Source organism: Giraffa tippelskirchi, chromosome 5 (assembly GCF_054371585.1).
Source record: "Giraffa tippelskirchi isolate mGirTip1 chromosome 5, T2T-mGirTip1v1.2.pri, whole genome shotgun sequence".
NCBI lineage: Eukaryota > Metazoa > Chordata > Mammalia > Artiodactyla > Giraffidae > Giraffa > Giraffa tippelskirchi.
Window position 1 is genome coordinate 37,928,685 of NC_137279.1, and position 23,383 is coordinate 37,952,067.

The 23,383-nt window shown below is 40.1% G+C and overlaps 1 protein-coding gene across 1 annotated transcript in view; it reads left to right on the top strand.

The window, feature by feature from the left end:
• The window catches only part of VPS13D (vacuolar protein sorting 13 homolog D), a 272,477-nt gene that overhangs the window by 37,006 nt on the left and 212,088 nt on the right, over positions 1-23,383 (top strand). The window contains exons 19-25 of the mRNA XM_081491462.1: positions 1,409-3,622; positions 4,754-4,905; positions 7,700-8,731; positions 11,107-11,197; positions 13,261-13,387; positions 14,883-15,063; positions 20,103-20,285. Of these exons, the coding sequence (XP_081347588.1) occupies positions 1,409-3,622; positions 4,754-4,905; positions 7,700-8,731; positions 11,107-11,197; positions 13,261-13,387; positions 14,883-15,063; positions 20,103-20,285 (3,980 nt within the window). The remainder of the gene's footprint in view (positions 1-1,408; positions 3,623-4,753; positions 4,906-7,699; positions 8,732-11,106; positions 11,198-13,260; positions 13,388-14,882; positions 15,064-20,102; positions 20,286-23,383) is intronic.

Here is a 23,383-nt window from a genome sequence, read left to right on the forward strand (position 1 = left end):
ATCGTTTTATTGAGATCCATTTGAAAATGTACAATTCAGTTGTTTTTGGTATATTCATAAAATTGTACAGTTCTCACTGTTACCTAATTCCAGAACATTTTCGTTGTCCCAAGAAGACATTCTAGACCCATAAGCAGTTATTCTCTATTACCACCTCTTCTAGCCCTTGCTAACCACTAATCTTTCTATCTCTGTTTATTTGCCTGTTCTGAACAGTTCATATGAAGAGAATCATGTAATATGAGACCTTTTATGTGTGACTTCTTTCACTTAGCTCAGTGTTTTCAAGGTTTATCCATTTTGTGAAAGAAGGGAAAGTGAAAGTGTTAGTCGCTTAGTTGTGTCTGACTCTTTTTGACCCCTTGGACTGTAGCCCTCCAGGCTCCTCTGTCTATGCAAATCTCCAGGCAAGAATACTGGAGTGGATAGCCATTCTGTTCTCTGAGGGATCTTCCCAACCCAGGGACTGAACCCTGGTCTCCTGCACTGTAGGTAGATTCTTTATCATCTGAGCTACCAGGGAAGCCCTGTAGCATGTTATCAATACTTCATTTCTGTTTGTGGCTGAATGATGTTCCCTTGTATCAATATACTACATTTTATAATATTTATCCACTCATCAGTTGGTGGACATTTGGTTGTTTCTACTCTTTGGCTGGTATGAGCTTGGCCTTAAGGGGATGTGAAAAGGGAATTACATCCGAAGCAAAGGATCACACAACCGCAGAAAGTACCTACTTGGATTTATAAAACACAAACGTGGGACAGAGACACAGGTGACCAAACCTAGGGATGTGTTTTTGTAGTTGTCGCAACACTGCTCAGGTGCAGAAGAGAGGGGTTGAGTGAATTTGGGGCTGGAACTTGACATATTAAGCAATTACTGCTCACCAAGTACTGACCTAACACTCGGGTATTGTGTTGAGGAAGACAGAGGAAACCTCTGTTCTTTTGGAACCTTCTAGTTGGGGGGGACAAAATGAACACATAGATGAATACAGGAAAAAGTAAACAAATGAGGGTTGGTGATGGCAGCTCATGCAGTGCAGCTCAGTTGTTGGCGGGTGGGGGGACAGTGACCAGAGGGCATTGTTGGTTTCTGCACCCTGACATGTGTTCCTGTGTTAGCAGGTCTCTGTCTTTCTTCATGTTCATGAACTTTTACTCTTTGTCTTTTGATTTCCAAATCAGTAGATAAGTTCACTCTGAATACATGGGAAATACAGAATACTGTGCTTAGAGTTTTTATCCATTTATTTCTTAAATCAGGGCTGTTGATTCTTTTTTGTTGTTGTTCAGTCTCTCAAGTCGTGTCCAACTCTTCTCTGCTTTTCTTAATTATTCCATTAAATGGGGGAGGAAGGCAAGAGCTGACGTGTACTTTAAATCTTCCTGTTTTCATCTGCAGATGACTCCAAGAGGAAGAGTGGGGATGGGTCAGTATCGGAAGAGAATCAGTTCAGTGATGATGAATATAAGACCCCTCTTGCCACACCTCCCAATACCCCACCTCCTGAGACTAGCAGCAGTAACGAGGAGAAAACACCTCCATTTTCTGGAGTCAAATTCAGTGAAGAGCAGCTTCAAGCACATCTAATGAGCACAAAGATGTATGAGAGGTACTCGCTGTCCTTTCTTGACCTGCAGATCATGGTTGGACGCGTGAAGGACAACTGGAAGCATGTCCAGGATATTGACGTGGGACCTACCCATGTGGTCGAGAAATTCAATGTTCACCTCCAGTTAGAACGTCGATTGATTTATACATCAGATCCCAAGTACCCTGGAGCCGTGCTCTCAGGCAACCTACCAGACCTGAAGATCCACATCAATGAAGATAAAATATCTGCTCTGAAGAACTGTTTTGCTCTCCTGACCACCCCAGAAGCGAAGACTTTTGACTCTCAGATGAAGGAGAAGATTTTTCCCCAAGGGGGACAGCGGGGAAGTTTGCAAGACTCCGTGATGAACTTGACCCAGAGCATTGTGATGTTGGAGCAGCATACTCGGGAGGTCCTGGTGGAGTCACAGCTCCTCCTGGCGGAGTTTAAGGTGAATTGCATGCAGCTTGGTGTTGAGAGCAACGGCCGGTACATCTCTGTGCTCAAGGTGTTTGGCACCAACGCTCACTTTGTGAAGAGGCCTTACGACGCTGAGGTCTCCCTCACCGTTCATGGTTTGCTCCTGGTGGACACCATGCAGACGTATGGCGCTGATTTTGACCTTTTGATGGCCTCCCACAAGAACTTGAGCTTTGATATCCCGACAGGAAGCCTCCGGGACAGTAGGGCCCAGTCTCCTGTCTCTGGGTCCAACATGGTCCACCTCACGAGTGCTGCCACACGAAACAACCAGTCAGCCACTAGTATTTCTCTGGACAGAGTTCTCACCAAAGAACAAGAGTCCCTCATAAAACTGGAATATCAGTTTGTGAGTTCAGAGTGCCCGTCCATGAATTTGGACAGCACCCTTCAGGTGATTTCATTGCAGGTGAATAATTTGGATATCATCCTAAATCCAGAGACAATTGTGGAGCTGATTGGTTTTCTTCAAAAATCTTTTCCCAAGGAAAAAGATGAGTTGAGTCCTCAACCTTTAATGACTGATTTTGAAAGAAGCTTTAGGGAACAGGGAACTTACCAATCTACATATGAACAAAACACGGAGGTTGCGGTGGAAATCCACAGACTTAACCTGCTGCTCCTTCGGACTGTGGGAATGGCAAATGGAGAGAAGTATGGCAGAAAAATTGCAACAGCGAGTATAGGTGGCACCAAAGTTAACGTCTCCATGGGCAGCACATTTGACATGAATGGTTCTCTTGGCTGTTTGCAGCTTATGGATTTGACACAAGAGAATGTTAAGAACCAATATGTTGTCAGCATTGGAAATTCCGTAGGATACGAAAATATCATCAGTGATATTGGCTTCTATGAATCTGTATTTGTCAGAATGGAAGACGCAGCCCTCACTGATGCCCTGAGTTTCACCTTTGTTGAGAAGTCTAAACAGGAATGTTTTCTTAACCTCAAGATGGCCTCCTTGCATTACAACCACTCCGCTAAGTTCTTGAAGGAGCTGACATTGTCCATGGATGAGCTGGAAGAAAATTTTCGAAGTATGCTGAAAAGTGCAGCCACCAAAGTCACCACTGTCCTAGCCACTAAGACAGCCGAGTACAGTGAGATGGTGTCACTCTTTGAAACTCCCAGGAAGGCCCGGGACTCCTTTTTCTTAGAAGAAAATGAACCATATGGGTTTGGCCTAGGTGCATCTCATTCTGACACCGTAAAGCTCATCTTGAACATAAACATTGAATCACCAGTGGTTTCCATCCCTCGGAAGCCTGGGAGTCCCGAGTTGCTGGTAGGACACTTGGGACAGATCTTCATCCAGAATTTTGTGGCAGGAGATGATGAATCCAGAAGTGACCGTCTGCAAGTGGAAATCAAAGACATTAAATTATATTCTTTGAACTGCACCCAGTTGGCAGGCAGAGAGGGCCCTGGGCTGGAAATGAGCCGGGCGTTCTGCCCTCTGTCTGGGACTGCCAATACCAATAGTCAGGAGGAAGCTCACTTCACCCGACATGATTTCTTTGAATCTTTGCATAGAGGTCAAGGTGAGGCATGGGTATCTTTTGTCTCATTTTGTTTAGATTCCAGACCCAGCCATGAAGGTAGGACCTGGCTTAAAATAACAACAAAAACCTTTCTTTTAGAATTACCCTAAGTGAATATTTAAGAAGTTAAAATAGAATTTTAAATAAAACTTTAATAATGCTTTCACATTATATTTGAATGTTTGCACCTTTTCCCACTGAATACCATTTTTGGCAAAATAAGGATTTTTTTTTTTTAAGTGGCCCCCTTGAGTGAGTGTTCATTCACTGGGATTCAGTGGGTGGATTCTGTTAAGAGTATTATGTAATTTAGTCAAATGCATCTGACTTTTTCATTCCTAAGCTATAGATCTTTCCTAGTTAAATATCGTAGTCTAAGACAGCTAGAGGGATTGACAGAATGTGAAATTTAGTCTGTGAATATTATGGTCTCTGTTGACTATCCTGCCATCTTCTGTAATGGTTTGGTACAGGGTTTAGGAGTAAAGTGCTTGTATTTATGTATTCTCAATCTGATCTGCTAAAACCAAGCAGTTCGATCTATTAGTCTTGGCATTTATAGAAATCAGGTAAGCTATATTGATTGGTGAAGATATTAATGCCTTTGAGAACTTCTCCTATGGTTCTCAGATGTTAATTCACTGATTCGTGTTTACATAGTTACCAAAAGATTGCTTTCTCTGCTTGGGTTAAAAGTTGTTCACTTAGAATTCTATGTTGTCCTTGATTCTCAGTTAGGCCCAGTAAGAGGGATCAGTCTAAAGCTGGGCATGGTTGAGCAATTTTGTTTGGAAAATGCCAGCTTGGGAGGTTAAGAGAAGCTTACTGAGGACCCTTGCCTGGGTTAATGTGCACTGCACCATATTTTGAAACCATCAAATGGAGCCTATTATGAATATAGCTGCAGCATGCTCTTTGTGTGTAAATTTATCTTATGCACTTGCTTGCTGTGAGTTTTGGTCTTGGAATAGTTACCAAGGTTTGTACTCAATCGTAGACCCTTGGTGCCAGGCTAACCTGCCTTCCTGGTCTAAGAGCAACTCCTGGGCTTGTTTATATACCTTCCACTTAATCAGCAATGATGCAGTCAATCTGTGTTTCTAGTCGGTCATTTCTTCTCTCTTACGCCAGCTTTTCACATCCTCAACAACACGACCATTCAGTTTAAACTGGAGAAGATCCCTATAGAGAGAGAATCTGAACTGACTTTCTCAGTTAGTCCAGATGACCTGGGAGCTTCTAGCATCATGAAGATTGAAGGAAAATTTGTCAATCCGGTTCAGGTAAGCACGCTATTGATTTTTATGCCAGGACAGTTGAAATCATGTAATGATTTTATATTTGTTACATACATGTGTTATGTTTATGTCTTGTTATATTTTGTGTATATAAAATGTTGGAAGGAAAAGATAAATTCAAAGAGATATTGCTCATGCTCATTATTGTCAATAACTTGTTCCAGTAAGCATGGAATCCTTTTATCATGTCCTTCTATCACTGAATCAGTCTTTGTTAGCTTCTTCACGTGGAGGGGTGAGTTACAGAGTGGAAGAGGGCAAATTGTTAATTCCGTTGCCATTAAGAAATGAGGAAAATTATTGCCTAAAAAGTCAGGATCTCTCTTTCCCAGAGGGTTATAATTCTTGTCACACTTTTGGCATATGTGGCCCACCTATAAAACGATCTGATTATCTGAGCTGTTGACAGATCCTCTCAAGGGAGAATTAGTCTTGCCCTCACTGAAATGAAATGGTCCAGGGTGTGTGTGTGGTATGTGTGTATACATCTTTCATCCTTTTTCCTTCGAAAGTGTCATTTTTCCTGCTTTCACAAGCAAGAGAGCAAAAAGCATAACATTATAAAACAGCAAGGATAGGCAGGATCTTAGGACAGTGCACAGGATCTAGGGGAGTGGTGGTCATTAGAGCAGCTGCTCTGCCGTAACCCAGGGGTGCTGTTAACAGGACATGTGTAGCTTTTGACATCAGTGGTTTCTGGATATGGGTCTCTGGTTGAGAGAACTTTTCCTGGATCTTTTCCTTTTTTGGGTTTTAAGCTTTTTCTCTTTTAAACTTTTGCCTCATCAGTGCTGGTTACTTAGGGTGGAGTTTACACTTTAAATCTAGCGCGTAAGGTGAATTCTACTGGATTATATTGACTTTTTATTCTTATGGTTACCATTGACTTACTGTTGTTTTTGATGAAAATCTTAGAAAATTATTCTTTAAATTATTATGCAATAATTAAATTTAGTAGTTTAAATAATGAAAAATATTTTATTATGAAAGATTTTAAAAATAGACAAAATAGAATACTCCAGTAAACTTCATGTACCCATTACTTAGATTCAACAGTTACCAAGATTTTGCCACATTTGTCTCATCCATTATTTTTTTCTCCTTTGGAGAAATATTTTAAGGCAAATCCCAGACCATGCCATTTTTAATCCTCTATATTTGAAGTGTATCACTATAAACTATGTGCATTTAAAAAAATAACTATAGTGGTATTAGCATGCCTTACAAAATTAGTGACAATTTCTTGGTATCATCTGAATTTTAATCCATTTTCAGATTTCAGAGACATTTTTGATTTTTTAAAAGATGTCCTTTACTTTTGGTATATTTGAATCAAGATCCAAATAAGGACTCTACATTCCATTTGGGTGATACATCTTGTGGGTCTCTATTCATTTAGTTTCCCTCTCATTTCCCCCCACCCATGACATTATTTTGTTGGAAAACTAGGTCAGTTGCCCTGCAGAATGTCCTGCATTCTGGATTTGGCTGTTAGTTTGTGGTGTTGCTGAACTGATTTTTCTATAACCGATTTTTCTGTAACTTAACTCTGTAGGTTTGAGGTGTTTTTGAAACTGATTGAGGTGTTTTTTTGTTTTTTTGACCAGAACACTTCAAAGGTGGTACAGTGTAGCTTATATCAGGAGACACGCAGTGTCTGATTGACTGTCAGTGATGCCAAAATTGTTGATTGTATGCAGGTGGCAAAAAGTTGATCCATTCATTGTAAAATTCCCTGTCAGTCACTCATATAAGGTCTTATTCCACTGATAACTGTGGTGGGATCAATTATTTATCTAGCAGTTAGAAAATGATCATCTTCCAGTTCTGTCTTTTCTATATCTATTTGGAACTCCTCTGTTAAAAAATTACCCTTGAGCAAATAAAAACTTCCCTGAAAACAGTGGTAATAAGAAATTGTAATTAAAAACAAAGTGAGAGAATAACAGGTAATCATGGATCAACATTATTATCATAAAAAAGTACTATCTGTTTGATCAGCTGTACTAGTCATAGGTTGTTACACTAATTGGTGATGATCAGCAAGTTTTATTTTTTTGACTTTTTATTTTATATTGGAGTATAGCCAATTAACAATATTGTGATAATTTCAGGTAGGCAGCAAAGGAACTCACTGGTACATATACATATATCCATTCTCCCTGAAACTCCCCTCCCATCCAGGCTACCACATAACACTGAGCAGAGTTCCCTGTGCTAAACAGTAGGTCCTTGTTGGTTATCCATTTTAAATTATAGCAGTGTGTACAAGTCGATCTCAAGATGAGCGAGTTTTAGAATCATGCGAGTTTCTCACTTCTAAGGTATAACCTACATTAGACTTTCGGCAGGATTTCCTTCAATTTCTGTAGTTTTGTGGGGTTAGAAAGAATGATTTTGCAGATTCAGGCCTACATTTAATAGCACTTATTGAACATCTATCGTGTGAAGATTATTCTGTGAGGTGCTCGGTGACAGCCTTGTGAATAGATACAGATCAGAGAGAGGTAGAGGTATAAGGATGAAAAAGAAATAAAGAGATGATCCTTGCTGTCAACTAATTTAAAACGTCTTGGAGAGTTGATATATAGCAGAAACCAACACAATATTGTAAAGCAATTATCCTCCAATTAAAAATAAATAAATTGAAATAAAATATATCCTATAAATTATATTGAAAAAAAACACTTTGGTAAAGTCATACAAAATTTGTGGGCAGTGCATATGAACGCATTTGACAGCAGTAGTGGAATAACTGAATTTTTCTCTTCGAATGCAGGTGGTGTTAGCAAAGCATGTATATGAGCAGGTTTTACAAACGCTGGACAATCTGGTGTATAGTGAAGATCTGAATAAGTTTCCAGTCAGTGCAGCCTCCTCACCCTGCCCTAATTCTCCTCTGCCTCCCCTCAGTACCTGTGGAGAACCTTCCGCTGAAAGGAAGGAGAATGGAATGTTCAGCCACTCCAGTCTTTCTAACTCTTCTCAAAAGTCCTTGTCTGTGAAGGAAGTCAAATCCTTTACCCAGATTCAAGCCAACTTTTGTATATCAGAGCTTCAAGTTCAGCTAAGTGGCGATCTGACTTTGGGGGCCCAGGGTCTTGTGAGCTTAAAATTTCAGGATTTTGAGGTGGAATTCAGTAAAGACCACCCCCAGACTTTATCCATTCAGATTGCCCTGCGCTCTCTGCTGATGGAGGACTTATTGGAGAAAAATCCAGATTCCAAATATAAGAACCTGATGGTGTCTCGGGGAGCCCCAAAGCCTTCTAGTTTAGCACAAAAAGAGTATCTCTCTCAGTCCTGCCCTTCCGTGTCCAACGTGGAGTATCCAGACATGCCTCGGTCTCTTCCTTCTCATATGGAGGAAGCTCCCAACGTGTTTCAGCTGTATCAGAGACCCACCTCAGCCTCCCGGAAGAAGCAAAAGGAAGTCCAAGACAAGGACTATCCCTTGACCCCACCTCCTTCTCCAACGGTAGATGAGCCCAAGATACTTGCAGGAAAGAGTAAATTTGATGATTCCTTGGTCCATATCAATGTATTCCTGGTGGATAAGAAGCATCCAGAATTCTCTTCCATATACAATCGAGTTAACCGGAGCATTGATGTTGATTTTAACTGCTTGGATGTGCTGATCACGCTGCAGACCTGGGTCGTGATCCTAGATTTTTTTGGAATTGGCTCTACTGCAGACAACCATGCGATGAAGGTGCCGCCAGAGGACATCCTACAAAACGTGAAGTCAGAATCAGGCGGGTTAGCAGAGTCTGAACTTCAGGATCCAGTTAACACCAAACTGGATCTCAAGGTATCAGTTCCCTTAGGCTCTTGTTACGTTCTGAGTATGAACATGGGCTTGTTTACTTAGATGCTGTCACTGTGCATTTATGCCAGAGAATCGATCTCATTGGCAGAGGAAGTATGTGGTCTTTTGGATGTCTATTCCAAAAGGGTAGAAGTTAATATTTCAGAAAAGGTTTTAGCATTAATCCCATCTGGAGGCAGGGGGAATAAATGGTTTCAGTAACTTCTTGTCTTTCCTTTGGGCTGTAAAATTCAGTGGAATTATTTAGCTTCTTTACGCCTGTTTCCTTATCTTCTATCATCTGATTATGATAACTAAATGAGGAAATTACATGAAGCACTTGGCAATGTGCCTAGCACATAGTAACCATGTTACTATGAAACTAGTAACTAGTACAGAGTAGCTGTTTTCAAATGTGCCTTTTATTATCATCTCCGTCTCACTCAGAACATGATTGGCTTTTAGTGAGAGCAAGAGTACAGGTGTCTTAAATGTCAGACTGCCTGGATTTGAAACCTGTCATTTTTGTTGTAACCATACTGCTGTTTGGCTGTGGACAAGCCATTTAACCTCTTTCTCCCTCAAGTTTTTCATCAATAAACAGAGGTTGATTAATGGTGCCTGTGTCATCAGTTTGTGGAAGTTCAATGAGATGACCTAGGTATGGCCCTCCTCACGTGCGTGACAGAAATGATCATTCAGTGAACGGTACCTTCCCCGCTTCTTCCTCCCATGCAGTTGTCTGTAGAAACTGGGTTAGTGTCTCCTACAGCGTTCCACATTCTGGATTTGTCTCTGTTTCTTTATGGTACATTTAACTCCTCTCATCCTCTAATTTTAGAAATGGAAGTTAGCTCTAAAGACTTGATCAGATCCAGGTCCGACACTTCATAGGTGGTACCGAGTTCTTCCTGTTGCGTTACACCAGGAGGTCTACAACACCCAGTCGTCCCACTTTCAGTGATGCTGAGATCCATGCTGAGAGTGGGCTCAGGTGGTGACAGCTGGATTCCTCCAAACCATATTTAGACTCATTATATGCCTTATTTTGGTGATGAAGTGACTAGAGGTTTTTTGTTGTTTTTTTTTTCACTTCCCCCTTCATGATAACCTCATTCCCTTGAGATCCTTCTGTCATCCATGTCCAGAACCCACTGCAAGGGGCTCCCCCGTGCCATTGGAGTGGCCCCCATGCTCACTACTCCATCTGTAATAATTCCCTCCTTTTTTCTCTTCCTTCCTCTACGAATGTTTTTCCTCCTTCCTTTTCTCCTGCTATTTTCTTTCTTTTTCCATTTTTTTTTTTCATTTATCAGAGGTATACTGAGCACCTACTTTGTTGTTCAGTTGCTAAGTCATGACCAACTCTTTGCGACCCCATGGACTGCAGCACGTCAGGCTTCCCTGTCCTTCACTATCTCCCGGAGTTTGCTCAAACTCATGTCTGTTGAGTTGGTGATGCCATCCAACCATGCATCCTCTGTCGTGGTAGGCATTAAAGATAAGGGGTGCATGTCACCAGGCTCTGCCACTTGGGAGCAGAGAGTGTGAACTGGGATATGAGCTTCTCTCCATCTCCTCTTCCCTCCTTCCTTCTCTTTAGCCGATGCCTTACCCAGTGATGGCACGGAGGGGTATCTGCCTCCATAAATCATTGACACAGAGTCCTTTTTGTAGCTAAAATGACAGAATTATATTACTGGATTTATTTGTTTCCAAGAATGCTGTTCCGAAACAGGATTTTGGTTTTCTTCTATTGGTGATTGTCTCTGAGGAAGAAAATCTTTGATTGTGCTTCCTAAGTGAAGTCCCAGATGGTCACCAGGGGCTTCTATTAAATATTAGTCTGAAGATATTAAACATTAAGTGTATTTATCACTTTGCTTTGACAGATTTCTTAGGGTGCACGTAATGAATCTGTATGAGTGATTACAGAATAGTGCAATATTAGAGATAAGTGCTGAAAGGGGAAAAATTGTTTTATAATGTAAAACATTTCACTGATAAACAATAGATGAAGCCCAAAGAAAGCATCCCCCCAAAAAAACCAAGAAGCCAACCAACCAACATACAAAAAAAAAAAAAGAAGAAAGAAAAAAGAAAAAAAAATTTAAAAGAGAACAGATGAGGCAACCATAGAGAAGACACCACAGAACCTGGGTTTTAGATTCCCCAGTCAACTTCTTTTCCTCTCAGCTCTCTCCTCTTACTGTGGTTTGACTGGCTAAGAAAATTTGAAATGAATTTGGTATCAGTCGGACAAAAAGGTTTATCTTCAGCTTTCCTGAGACTTGTAGCATCTTTCTCGATGCCATTTGCCTGGAAGGTACCTTTTCCTCCGAGTAACATTCGCCTTGCCTTACCTCCTGTGTTCTTAGGTTCATTCGCTTTCTCTTGTGCTGAATAAGACCACCAGTGAGCTTGCCAAGGCGAATGTGTCCAAACTAGTGGCACACCTGGAAATGATTGGTAAGTGGAGAAAAATCAGACTTGGGGAATCTGGGAAGAATTTGAACATCCTGCTCACAAATCTAATTGTCTTCACAAGTGCTAAGTAAGGTGTGGCTCAGTGGCTGGGTTGTGGTTACTGGTCTGGCCAGGACTGGTGGTGGTGGTTTCCAGATACTGGTTTATGGATCAGAATCATCTGTTAGAAATGCAGCTGTCTGGCACAGCTCCCTTCCCATCCCAAGACTCTGATTCTGTGTGTTGGGATGGGACCCTGGGGTCTATCCGTGTTTTAAAAAAGCTCTCTGGGTGACTATATAATTTCTTTCTCTAAAATTTGGACATGTTGGAGCGTAAAAGGGGGCATTATTAATAATTACAGCTGTGAAAACGTCATATAACAGGGGCTGCCTCTGGGAAATCAGGGCATATATTCACTCTGTTGCCATAATTAGGGGAAGCTCCTAAGAGGGGGTGGGCTTCCCTGATAGCTCAGTTTGTAAAGAATCCACCTGCAATACAGGAGACCCTGGTTTGATTGCTGGGTCCAGAAGATATGCTAGAGAAGGGATAGGCCACCCACTCCAGTATTCTTGGGCTAACCTTGTGGCTCAGCTGGTAAAGAATGTGCCTGCAATGTAGGAGACCTGGGTTCAGTCCTTGGATTGGGAAGATCCCCTGGAGAAGGGAACAGCTACCCACTCCAGTATTCTTTCCTGGAGAATTCCATGGACTGTATAGTCCATGGGGTCGCCAAGAGTTGAACACGACTGAGCGACTTTCACTTTTCTAAGAGGGGGTGGTTTAAGCAGGGAGATATTGTAGCAAAGCTGGCATTCTTCCTAATGGGACGCAATAGGCTGTAATTCCTAGTAGAACGCAAGTGAAGAGCTATATCAAGCTCTAAATTGGAGGAATTTACAAAGTGAGCATAAAATACTGCTCCTTCCTTAAGCAACTGGTGATAAGAAGACTACAAAGCTCAAATGTTGATTCTGTAGCATTCCTGGTATAAATTAATTTATAAAAGTTTCCTAGAAGAGATGAGTCCTTAGAATTGGGAGAAGCTTGGGTAGGATAAGTTTCCCTGGTGGCTTCGAGGATAAAGCATCTGCCTGCAATGCAGGAGACTCGGGTTCGATCCCTGAGTTGGGAAGATCCCCTGGAGAAGGAAATGGCAACCCAGTCTGGTACTTTTGCCTGGAAAATCCCATGGACGGAGAAGCTTGGTAGGCTACAGTCTAAGGGGTCGCAAAGAGTCGGACACAACTGAGTGACTTCACTTTTTCTTTTTTGGGTGTTTTTGTTAGAGGACATTAGGAACCAAAAATAAGGATGTGTTTTCATTGGGAGCAGAACTAGCCTGCCAAATACATACACCTCAGTCATTGTTTTGTATTGTTAATTATGATGGCGAAATTTGTTTTATATAAGCAACAGTTCAGAATATTCCTTTTCAGTATCTACCCATGTTAAGAATGATTCATATAGGTTCATAGCCCAGGGGTGCATGTTTCAACATTTCCTCTTTCTTCTGCCCACCTTCCAGGAGCTTCACTTGTGTTATATTGGAGTAGTTTCAAATCTGTGTCTTCAGTGTCTTATTTTATTAATGTCACCTTTTAATTAAATCACACTAAAACCCACTTAATACTGCCTGATTAATACATCTCTGACGTTTTTTCCTTTATTCTTTTATCGATAGTATAAAATAGACCTTATGCTGTTTTGCTAATTCTCATTAGTGGTGTGATCTCAGGAGAGAGCATGTTTCTGTCTATATTTGTAAATGTTTTACCCTTTAATTTATTTTTACCCTTAATTTTTTCCCCCTTGTAAATGTTAAAGTGTGACGTTGTGGTATTATTTCAATCCCTTTGGACTTCTGCGTTGAGGCTATTTGAAATAGTGTATAAAATATTGTTCTGGGTGTATTAGAATATGAATATTCACTTTCGACATTTCGTTTTATTAAATGGTGTAAAGTCTGAGGCATGTGTATATCAATTTTTGTTTCAGGCAGAGTTAGGGTGTGTGACAGAAAAAAGACCATAAGAATCCATTCTGACTTTTAATCTTCCTAGAGGGAGACCTGGCCTTACAGGGAAGCATTGGGAGCCTGTCTCTGAGTGACCTTACCTCGCATGGAGAGTTCTACCGAGAACGGTTCACTACGAGTGGAGAAGAAGCCCTCATCTTCCAGACTTTCAAGTAAAAATATCGAGCTTTTCCATCATGATTGTTTCCTGTTTCAAATTCTTGTTGGCTAAGCAATGAGGAAAAGTTTTAAAAAAACATAGCCTCTTATGTAGAATCAATTTGATCTAGTTGTGAGGAATCTCGATTTATAGTAAAGTGGATCTGCATTGAAGTGGGGTACTCAGGCTTTAATAAATAAAGGGGGTATGGTTGAAATAATTGTGGTTATCATTATAGTCCAGTTTCACACTAATGTGTTGTGTGACTTTGAACAAGTCACTTAATCTCCTTGCATCAGTTTTTCTACTGAAATAGTGAGGGGACTATGTTAGATCAATTTCCATCTAGCTCTGAATGATCTGGGATGATTTCAGCCTGAGGAAGTTGTTGAAGATAATGGGTTTTAAATTGCATTAGGCATTTTTCCCCAGTATAAATACAATCTGTATTCAGTTTTAGAATTTAGAAGGCATTTTTAGGCCTATGTAATTTTTAAAGAATAGTTTTCTCAGAAAACAGAAATTTTAAAAGGTGGTTTTTAACCTTTTGGAGAGCTGTCAGAATGGATGGATATCCACCTCTGCCCCCAAATATTCTGGTCTGTGGTAGTGTAGTGTTCTTTTTTTTTTTAATTATCCAAAGTGATTTTAATGTTCAACTGAGTTGAGAAAAATGGTCTCTGAAGATGTCTGAGAAGTTTTTCTTTCATTTCCAGAGGGAGTATATATCATACTCCTCTGAGAATTTAGATTGATTTATTTGTATTGTTACCTACCACAGTGGCATGGTTCTTTAATAAATGTGATAATTAGTATAAAAGTCTTAACTCTCTGCCTGGCAAAAAAATAGTTGCTCAGCTAATATGAATTCCTTTCCCCAGTGACTATGTCCTGTATAATAATTTATTATTGTGACATCATGTCCCATTAAAACCATTTGTAAAAGTTTTCTAATTTGTCAGTGAATGTGAAACTCTTCAGCCTGCATTTCACTGAAGTAAAAAGACTTCTTACAGCTTCCAAAGACAGATTGCCTCAGGAACATTGGTTCTATTGCCTAATTTTCTTTACCAGTTGTTTCACATTGTGGTTTTTATTAGCCTGAGTTGTCACAGTCTTTGCTAGAAGAGTGAGCAGGAATATTCACTTTTCCTTAAAGGCAGGGACACAGAGGCTCAGGTGAAAGGTCTGAACCATAGTGGCATCTGAGCAAGTTCTGGAATCAGGAGTGATCACAGCCCCAGACCCGTCCCCCTGTTTATAGCCCTGGCCATCACACCAGACTTTTATTTAACATCCTCGACATGGGTGGAAGCTTAGAAAGGAGGTAGTTATTGGAGTTTGCTTTCTAAAACCTGATTGTGGATTCCACTTTTTTTTTTTTTTTGGTTTCCATTTTAACAGTTAAAGCTGTTTCCTAGGGAAGCCCCTAAGTCAACCCGAGTTTTCTTCAGACACTCATTTGCATCCTGCCGCTGTCTCAGTCACACTGTTGCCCTTCCTCCTAGGTATGGCCGGCCAGACCCTCTCCTCCGGAGGGAGCACGACGTCCGAGTGAGCCTCCAGATGGCGTCCGTGCAGTACGTGCATACCCAGCGCTTCCAGGCAGAGGTGGTGGCCTTCATCCAGCACTTCACTCAGCTGCAGGATGTATTAGGGCGCCAGCGAGCTGCCATCGAGGGGCAGACGGTAGGTAGTGCCTGGATCCAAGACACTTTTCCAGTTTGACTCATCAGCAGAACTTTTAAATCTCTAGGGATAAATCTGGAAAGTGTCAACTGAGAAAAGTGAAGGTAATCAAGTTATCTTAAGCTTTACTAATGTCCTCCATGTAGCTGATTAGCTACAGAAATCTTACTGTAATCGGAGAGCTTATATTCCTTATTTCTTGCATCGTGTTTTAATTTCCTTTTAAAGTTTAGCTTTGGCTTGCTCTAAAAAAGATAAACAAGTTTATGGATAATGCTTAAGACTTCTGGTCCCGTTTAGGACTTCAGTGGGGATACTTCTCCTGGAAAGTGGTTCCAAAGAAAGTATCTGTTATAAAAAGAGGGTTTCTTTCAAATGCAGTTCTCAAACTTCTTAGCTCATGGCTCCCTTCTTCTCTTGGAAGTTTTTCCGAGACACATATGAGGCCAAAAGAAACACCTAATAGTCATTCCATTTCCAAAGTAATTAAGTCCAAACAACTTCATAATTATGTTTGTCCAGCAATTTAGTAGCTGTTTGAAAACGTAAAAACATAAGTGAAAGATGATATTTTTATTTCATTCTTAAATCACCGTAATTGCTTCGTAGTAGGATGTATGTGCCTCTTGGGCACTGAGCAGCTCCTCAGACTTGGAATTGGGTTGAATGTCACAGCCTTCATTTCCTTTTCCACATTTATTTTCTCATGGTACTTGTTTTTTATCTCAGCAAGTGCTTAAGACTCAGCTTTGCAAAGATGTGACATCACTGGAAGGAATGTAGCATGACCTCACATTGAGTGTAGACCACCTCGAGCTGGTGGTGTGTGCAGTGTCCAGCCGATGATATGTTTACGTGAAGGATTTAAGATGCCCTGGCAGTGCACCTGTGAGTGTAAGGCAGCCTCTGGTGTCTTGGCACACAGTTTGGGAACCACAGAAAGCAGTTACAATGTGGTTCTTTGTAAAACATGTTGGTTATTTATTTTTAAGTTTTATTAGGTAAAAGATTATTATTTAATAATAATCTTTGTAGTGGTAACGTTTAAAAATTTAATGTTTTAATTTAAATAAAAAAATTTTTGAGTAAGTCGTATATTGTTTTAGTACAGAATCAAAGCCAAAAACAGCATTTGGAGAAAAGTCGCTTTCTCAGTTACTTTTCCTCAGCCACCCAGTTTCTGTCCTTGGCAGCAGCCAGTATTACTGGTTTCCTGTGTACGTTATAGAAAATATATTTATTTTTTTAAATGTAAAAGTTGTACAATCAAATTACAGGGAATCTGGAAAAAAATAACTTAGTTTTCTAGCACCATAGGTATATTTTATTTTTTATTTCTTTCCCCATTCATGTTTCCATGGATATATGTAACCTTTTTTTCTCTCTTTAGAAACTTGTAAAAAACAATTTAGTATATGATACATATGAAAGAATATCTGTAACACATATATTAAACTTCAAAGTGTGGTAATAGAAGGAACATCCATGAAACCACCCCCAGAATAAAAATTAAAACATTACTAAGACGTGTTGCATGTAGTCCTTGCTTATCTCATTCTGTTGATGCCTCAAGAAACCACTCTCCTGACTTTTGGGTCTACTAGTCCCTTTAAGATTAAAAGAAAACTTTGTATACCATATCTTTTGCTCAGCTCGTTTGCACTTTATAAAAAGAGTATGAAGTTTGCTTGTGCCCCTTTGCTAATGGTCTCCCAGCCCTAGTCCCTGCTTCCTGGTAGCCACTGGCCAGCTTGCTGTTACAGCAGCATGCAGCCACATTCATTCATTTCCTTATTGTCTGGATGCCTTTACACTTTTCTTAATTCTGATATCCTAGGGATTTTTGTATCTAAGCTCCTGAGCGTTACTAGTCTGTAGTTTTCTTTTCTTGAAAAGAAAAATGCCAATTTTAGTTTTGGTAACTGGACCATGATGTCCTCGTAGGATGAGTTGGGAAGTGTTCCCTCTTCTATTTTCAGAACAGTTTGTGTAGAATTGACATCATTATTTCTTCCTTTGTATCTTCTTTTATATATTCTGGATATAAGACCTTTGATATATTTATTGTGAATATTTTTTTCTAGTCTATGGCTACCCCCTTCCCCATTTTCTTAATACTATTTTTTGAAAAGCAGAAGTCTTTCATTTTGGTGAAGTTCAGTTTTTTTATTTTATGGTTAGTGCTATTGTTTTGTCAAAGAAATTTGCCTACCATCAGATTAAATGGTAGATTAAATGGCAATAAATCTCTCCTATTTTCCTCTTTTAGAAGTGTTATAATTTTAGATCTCTTCCATTTTGAGTTAATTTTTGTGTATTTTGTGAGGTAAGACTTGAGTTTTTTTTTTTTCCCAAATACTTATCCAGACTGTTCTTTTCCCACAGAATTACCTTGACACTCATGTTGACAATCCACTGATCATATATGTATGTGTATTTCTTTATTCTCTATTCTATTTCTTTGATTTATATTTAATTTTACACCCCCTTGTCTTTTCTAAAAAAATACTATTTATTTATCTCTTGGCTGTGTTAAGCTTGGCTTTGTTGTTGTGCTGTGTGCAGGCTTTCTCTAGCTGCAGCAAATGGGGGCTTCTCTTGCTGTGGAGCAGGGGCTCTAGGTGTGGGGGCTTCAGTAGTTGTGGCTTACCAACTTAGTTGCCATCTGGTATGTAGGGTCTTCTTGGACCAGGGATTGAACCTGTGTCCTCTGCATTAGCAGGTGGATTCTTAATCACTTGACCATCAGGGAATACCTTCCCCCTGTGTCTTTATTTTTCTTTTTAAACTTATTTTTTAAAAATTTATTTAGCTGCCCCAGGTCTTAGTTGTAGCATGTGGGTTCTTCCATCTTCTCTGCAGCATGTGGACTCTTTAGCTGTGGCATGTGGGATCTAGTTCCCTGACCAGAGATCAAACCCATGCCCCCTGCATTGAGAGTGCAGTGTCTTAGCCACTGGACCACCAGGAAGTGCCCCCTCTCCCTTGCCTTGATAGCTGTTGCTTTATGGTATGTCTTGAAATCAGATATTCTATTCTAAGTCTTCTAACTTCTTTTTCAAAGATGTATTGGCTCTTCTAGGTCCTTTGTTTTTCCTCTATAAATTTTAGAATCAGCTTGTCTGTTTCTACAATAAAGTCAGCTAAGATTTTGATTGGGGTTGTCTTGAATCCATATATCTGGAGAATTGACATCTTAACAATACTGAGTCTTTGGATCCTTGAGTATGGTATATCTTCCATTGAAGTAGGTCTTTAGTTTCTCTCAGCAGTGTTTCGTAGTTTCAGGTATACTGTTCTTACACATTTTTTATTAAACTTATCACTGGGTATTTCAGCATTTTGATTCTATTCTAAATTGTATCAATGAAAAAAATTCAAGGTCCACTCATTTATTGAAAGTTTAAGAGATATAATTGACTTTTGTTTACATAGATGTTGAGCTCATATCCTGTAATCTTGCTAAACCTACTTATTCTGAAGTGAAGTGAAAGTCGCTTGTCATGTCTGACTCTGTGACCCCATGCTAAACAGTCCATGGAATTCTCCAGGCGAGAATACTGGAGTGGGTAGCTGTTCCCTTCTCCAGGGAATCTTCCCAATCCAGGGATTGAACCCAGGTCTCCTGCATTGCAGGCACATTCTTTACCAGCTGAGCCGCAAGGTTAGCCCAAGAATACTGGAGTGGGTAGCCTGTCCCTTCTCTAGCATATCTCCTGGACCCAGCAATCAAACCGGGGTCTCCTATATTGCAGGCGGATTCTTTACCAACTGAGCTATCAGGGAAGCCCTCAATTACTTATTCTAGCTCCTTTAGATTCTTAAGGGGTTTCTACACAGATGATTAGTTGTCTGTGAATAAGAGAGTTTTCTTTTTTCCTTCCCAACCTATATACCCTTTGTTTGGACTAGGAGTTCAGCTACAGTGTTGAATAGAAATGGTGAGAGTGGATATCCATGCTCTATTCCTTATCTTAGAGGGAAAGCATTGTCTTCTGCAGATGTTAACCAATATGATGTTAGCTGTAGATAGTTTGTGTATGTTTTTAAGGAATCTGTATACTTCATCTGAATTGTCAGTTTGTTGGCCTGAATTTGTTCATAGGTTTCCATGTCTCTTAATATTTTTAAGTTCTGTAGCAATGTCCCTGACTCTTCTGGTAGTGGTGATTTTTGTTTTATTCCTTTTTTCTTGATTCCTATAGGTAGAGGTTTTATCACTTTCATTAATCTCTTTAAATAATCAACTTATTGAGGGCTGTGTCAGGCCTGCGCATACTCTTAATAAACATGTGTGCACTTGAAAAGAATGTAAAGTGGTAGTTGGGTAGAGTGTTCTATAAACGTTCAATTGATATTTCTCTCTTCCTTATCTGTTTTCTAAATAACTGGTTTATGCTCTTTATTATTTTCTTCCTTCTTACTAGGTTTATTTTGCTTTTCTAGCTTCTTAAGCTGGAAGCTGTATTGATTTTAGATCTTTTATATAAAATAAGCATTTACTGCTAAACATTTTTCTTCAAGTACCTTCTCCCTCCCCTTTTTTCCTTCTTTCTTTTCTTTAGTTAATTTTTATTGAAGTGTAGTTGCTTTACTATGTTGTTAGTTTCTACTGTACAGCAAAATGAATCAGCTATATATATACATATATCCCATCTTTTAGACTTATATCACATTCAGGGTCATCGAAGTCTTTAAGTACCTTTTTAAGTGCTTTAAAATTCATTCCATAAATTTTTGATGTGCTGTGTTTTTTTAATCAGTAAAGTCAAGATTTTTTCTTTTAACTTCCCTTGTGATTTCTTCTGTGACCCATGGGTTATTTAGAAGTGTGTAGTTTAATTTCCAGATACTTGGGAGTTTTCCATTATCTTGTTACTGTTTTCTAATTTAACTCCTTGGTGTTCATAGAATATACTCTGTGTGATTTTAGTTGTTTTAGATTTATAAATTCATGGAACTTTTGGAAACTTGAGGTATTTGATTATAAAATGAGGGAATGAATTGAATGTCTCATTCAATTTTCTTTCTTCTTTCAGGTGAGAGATCAAGCACAGCGCTGTTCACGGGTTCTCCTGGATATTGAGGCTGGTGCTCCTGTTCTTCTTATCCCGGAAAGTTCCAGATCAAATAATCTGATTGTAGCAAATTTGGGAAAGTTGAAAGTCAAAAACAAATTTCTCTTTGCTGGTTTTCCTGGGACCTTTACCTTACAAGATAAGGTGAGCAGTCAGTACCCATTCCCTTCTCAGTTTACCTGGCGTTGGAATACCAATCAAAAAATTCAGATGCTACCATAAGATTATTCCTAACCACTGTACTTTTGTAGTATACATGGCTTGAAGAATTTTTTTTTTGACATTTTATTAACATTTCAATTAACCCTTAATAGAGGCAGTATAAATTATAACTTTTACTAACTGTATGTAGTAACTAATTTTAGCAAACAAATCAACAGAACCATCTTTATAATGTTTTTTTCCCAGGCTGAATTCATAGTTATCAACTTTTTACACTGTGTAGCTTTTTTTTCAGGAGACTTTAGCTCAAGCTTATCTGAAGCCATTTGAAAATATCTTAATAAAATCTTATGGAGTATATCTCTTTACAGTTCAAAACTGCATTAGCACTTATTTCTTGTAACATATTTGGAGGTAATTGGGATGAAGACTGCTTTTTTCATTTTACGTTTAGAAAAGCTAGAATTCATTGAGAATAAATGATGAAAATGGGAAACGTTTGTGAATCACAGACTTAGCAGTGATAATACCTTGGAGGTGGTCCCACCATTTTTGCAGTTGAGGAGACTGAGTGACATTGCTGGAATTAAGAGGAGATGCTCTTGGGTTCTAGGTGTGTGCTTTAATGAAACTCTGCTGGTTTCCATGGCAGCTGACAATAATAGCAATGGAAATAGATAGTCATTATTTGTTGAGTGCCTAGTATACAGCAGCCTATGCTAAACTCTTTTTGTTTTTGTTCCTCTTGTCCTCTTGTCCTTATTATTAGCAAGCTGAGAGGTATTATTTACACCATTTTTCCCTATAAAGAAATGGAGGCTTAGATAAATTAAGTAATCTCTTTCAGATTAAACATCTAGTGAAGAGTACAGTGTGGACCTCAGGCTTTGATGGTGTTCATTCACTAAGTCATGTCCAACTCTTTGCAACCCCATGGACTGCAGCATGTCAGGCTTCCCCATCCTTCACTATCTCCTGGAGTTTTCTCAGACTCATGTCCATTGAGTCAGTGATGTTATCCAAATATCTCACCCTCTGTTGCCCCCTTCTCTTCCCGCCCTCAATCTTTCCCAGCATCAGGATCTTTTCCAATGATTTGGCTCTTCACATCAGGTGGCCAAAGTATTGGAGCTTCAGCTTCAGCATCCGTCCTTCCAATGAATATTCAGGGTTGATTTCCTTTAGGATTGACTGGTTTGATCTCCTTGCAGTACAAGGGACTCTTTAAAGTCTTTTCCAGCACCACAATTTGAAACCATCAATTCTTCGACATTCAGCCTTGTTCACGGTCCAACTCTCATATCCATACATGACTACTGGAAAAATCATAGCTTTGACTATATGGACCTCTGTAGGCAAAGTAATGTCTCTGCTTTTTAATATGCATGTCTAGGTTTGTTATAGCTTAGACTTTGGTATATTTGCCTTTAGTACTCCATGCTCTTAACTGTGGTATGATTTTTATCTCCCAGCATTGGTGACAGTAGTTTAGTCGCTAAGTCATGTCCTACTCTTTGCGACCCCCTGGATGGTGGCCTGCCAGGCTCCTCTGTTCTTGGGCTTTCCCAGGCAAGAGTACCGGGGTGGGGGGGTTGCCATTTCCTCCTTCAGGAGATCTTCCCGACCCAGGGATCGAACTCACATCTCTTGCATTGGCAGGTGGGTTCTTTACCACCGAGCCACCTGGAAAGTCCCTCCCAGCATTAGGATTTGGTTTATGTAGGGTAGGGGAGAACAAACTGACAAAGGTTGTTCCTGTCTTACTATCCCTTTCCCAGATAACTCTGGTTCTTTGAAATTTTCTAAAGGATGTGGCAATGAATTCATTAAAATAACTTCAATGGAAGAACTCTAGAGTTTTTCACAGAAAGATACAGATTTGAACATCTACTGTTCGCCTCTTTAGGTGTAGGAAGAAAAGAAAATGGAAGAGAGTGATTAGGGAACTAGTCTTGCCAGGCCTTTGCCAAGGACCTCAAGTCAAGTTGAAAGTAACAGGAAGACTGCATTTGTTGTTTATGTGTAGACTCAAATAGTGTGCAATGGCACCCCACTCCAGTACTCTTGCCTGGAAAATCCCATGGACGGAGGAGCCTGGTAGGCTGCAGTCCATGGGGTTGCTAAGAGTCGGACACGACTGAGCGACTTCGCTTTCAGTTTTCACTTTCATGCATTGGAGAAGGAAATGGCAACCCACTCCAGTGTTCTTGCCTGGAGAATCCCAGGGACGTCAGGGCCTGGTAGGCTGCCGTCTGTGGGGTCACACAGAGTCGGACACAACTGAAGCGACTTAGCAGCAGCAGCAGCAAATAGTGTTACTCTTTTCAAATGACTGTCTCTATAGTTTTCTTCATTTGTTTTACTTCTCACTCATCCAGTTACTCACTACTACTAACCCAAACACCTTGAACTGAAAATACTTGATTCATTGAGTGGGAATGGCTGGAGTGAGGAAAGTGGAGATGAGACAGTGAGAACCATGGGAGCCATGTTCAAGTGTCATGACCTTGGGCTCAGGGCCCAGAGTAGGGGTGTTTGGATGATGAATTAGAGGGCAGGTTGTCTAATATCTTATCTCACTGAAGCTGCTGAGACAAACCAGATTTAGTGATCGGAGCACAGGGTGAAACCAGCACGAAACAGCAGTGGTAAGCAATGCAGATGGAAGTGCATCATCTGAACACCCCACATTCAGACAGCTGATGGCTGAGGACTTGCTGGTTCCCCTTGCTGTTGGAAGCCCCTCCTGTTGGAATAATAGGCCTTCTTTCCAGATGGGGCTTCCCTGGTGGCTTAGCTGGTAAAGAATCCACCTGCAATGCTGGAGACCTGGGTTGATGCTTGGGTTGGGAAGATCCTCTGGAGAAGGGAATGGCTACCCACTCCAGTATCCCACTCCAGTATTCTGGTGTGGATCCCCTGGAGAATGGAATGGCTACCCACTCCAGTATTCTGGTGTGGAGAATTCCATGGACTGTATAGTCTATGTTATTTGTCTTAACAAAGTTTAAGACAGTAAAAAAACCAAAATTACCATTGACCTTTCATAGTAGGCCTAGTAGAGAACTAGTAACCTTGGT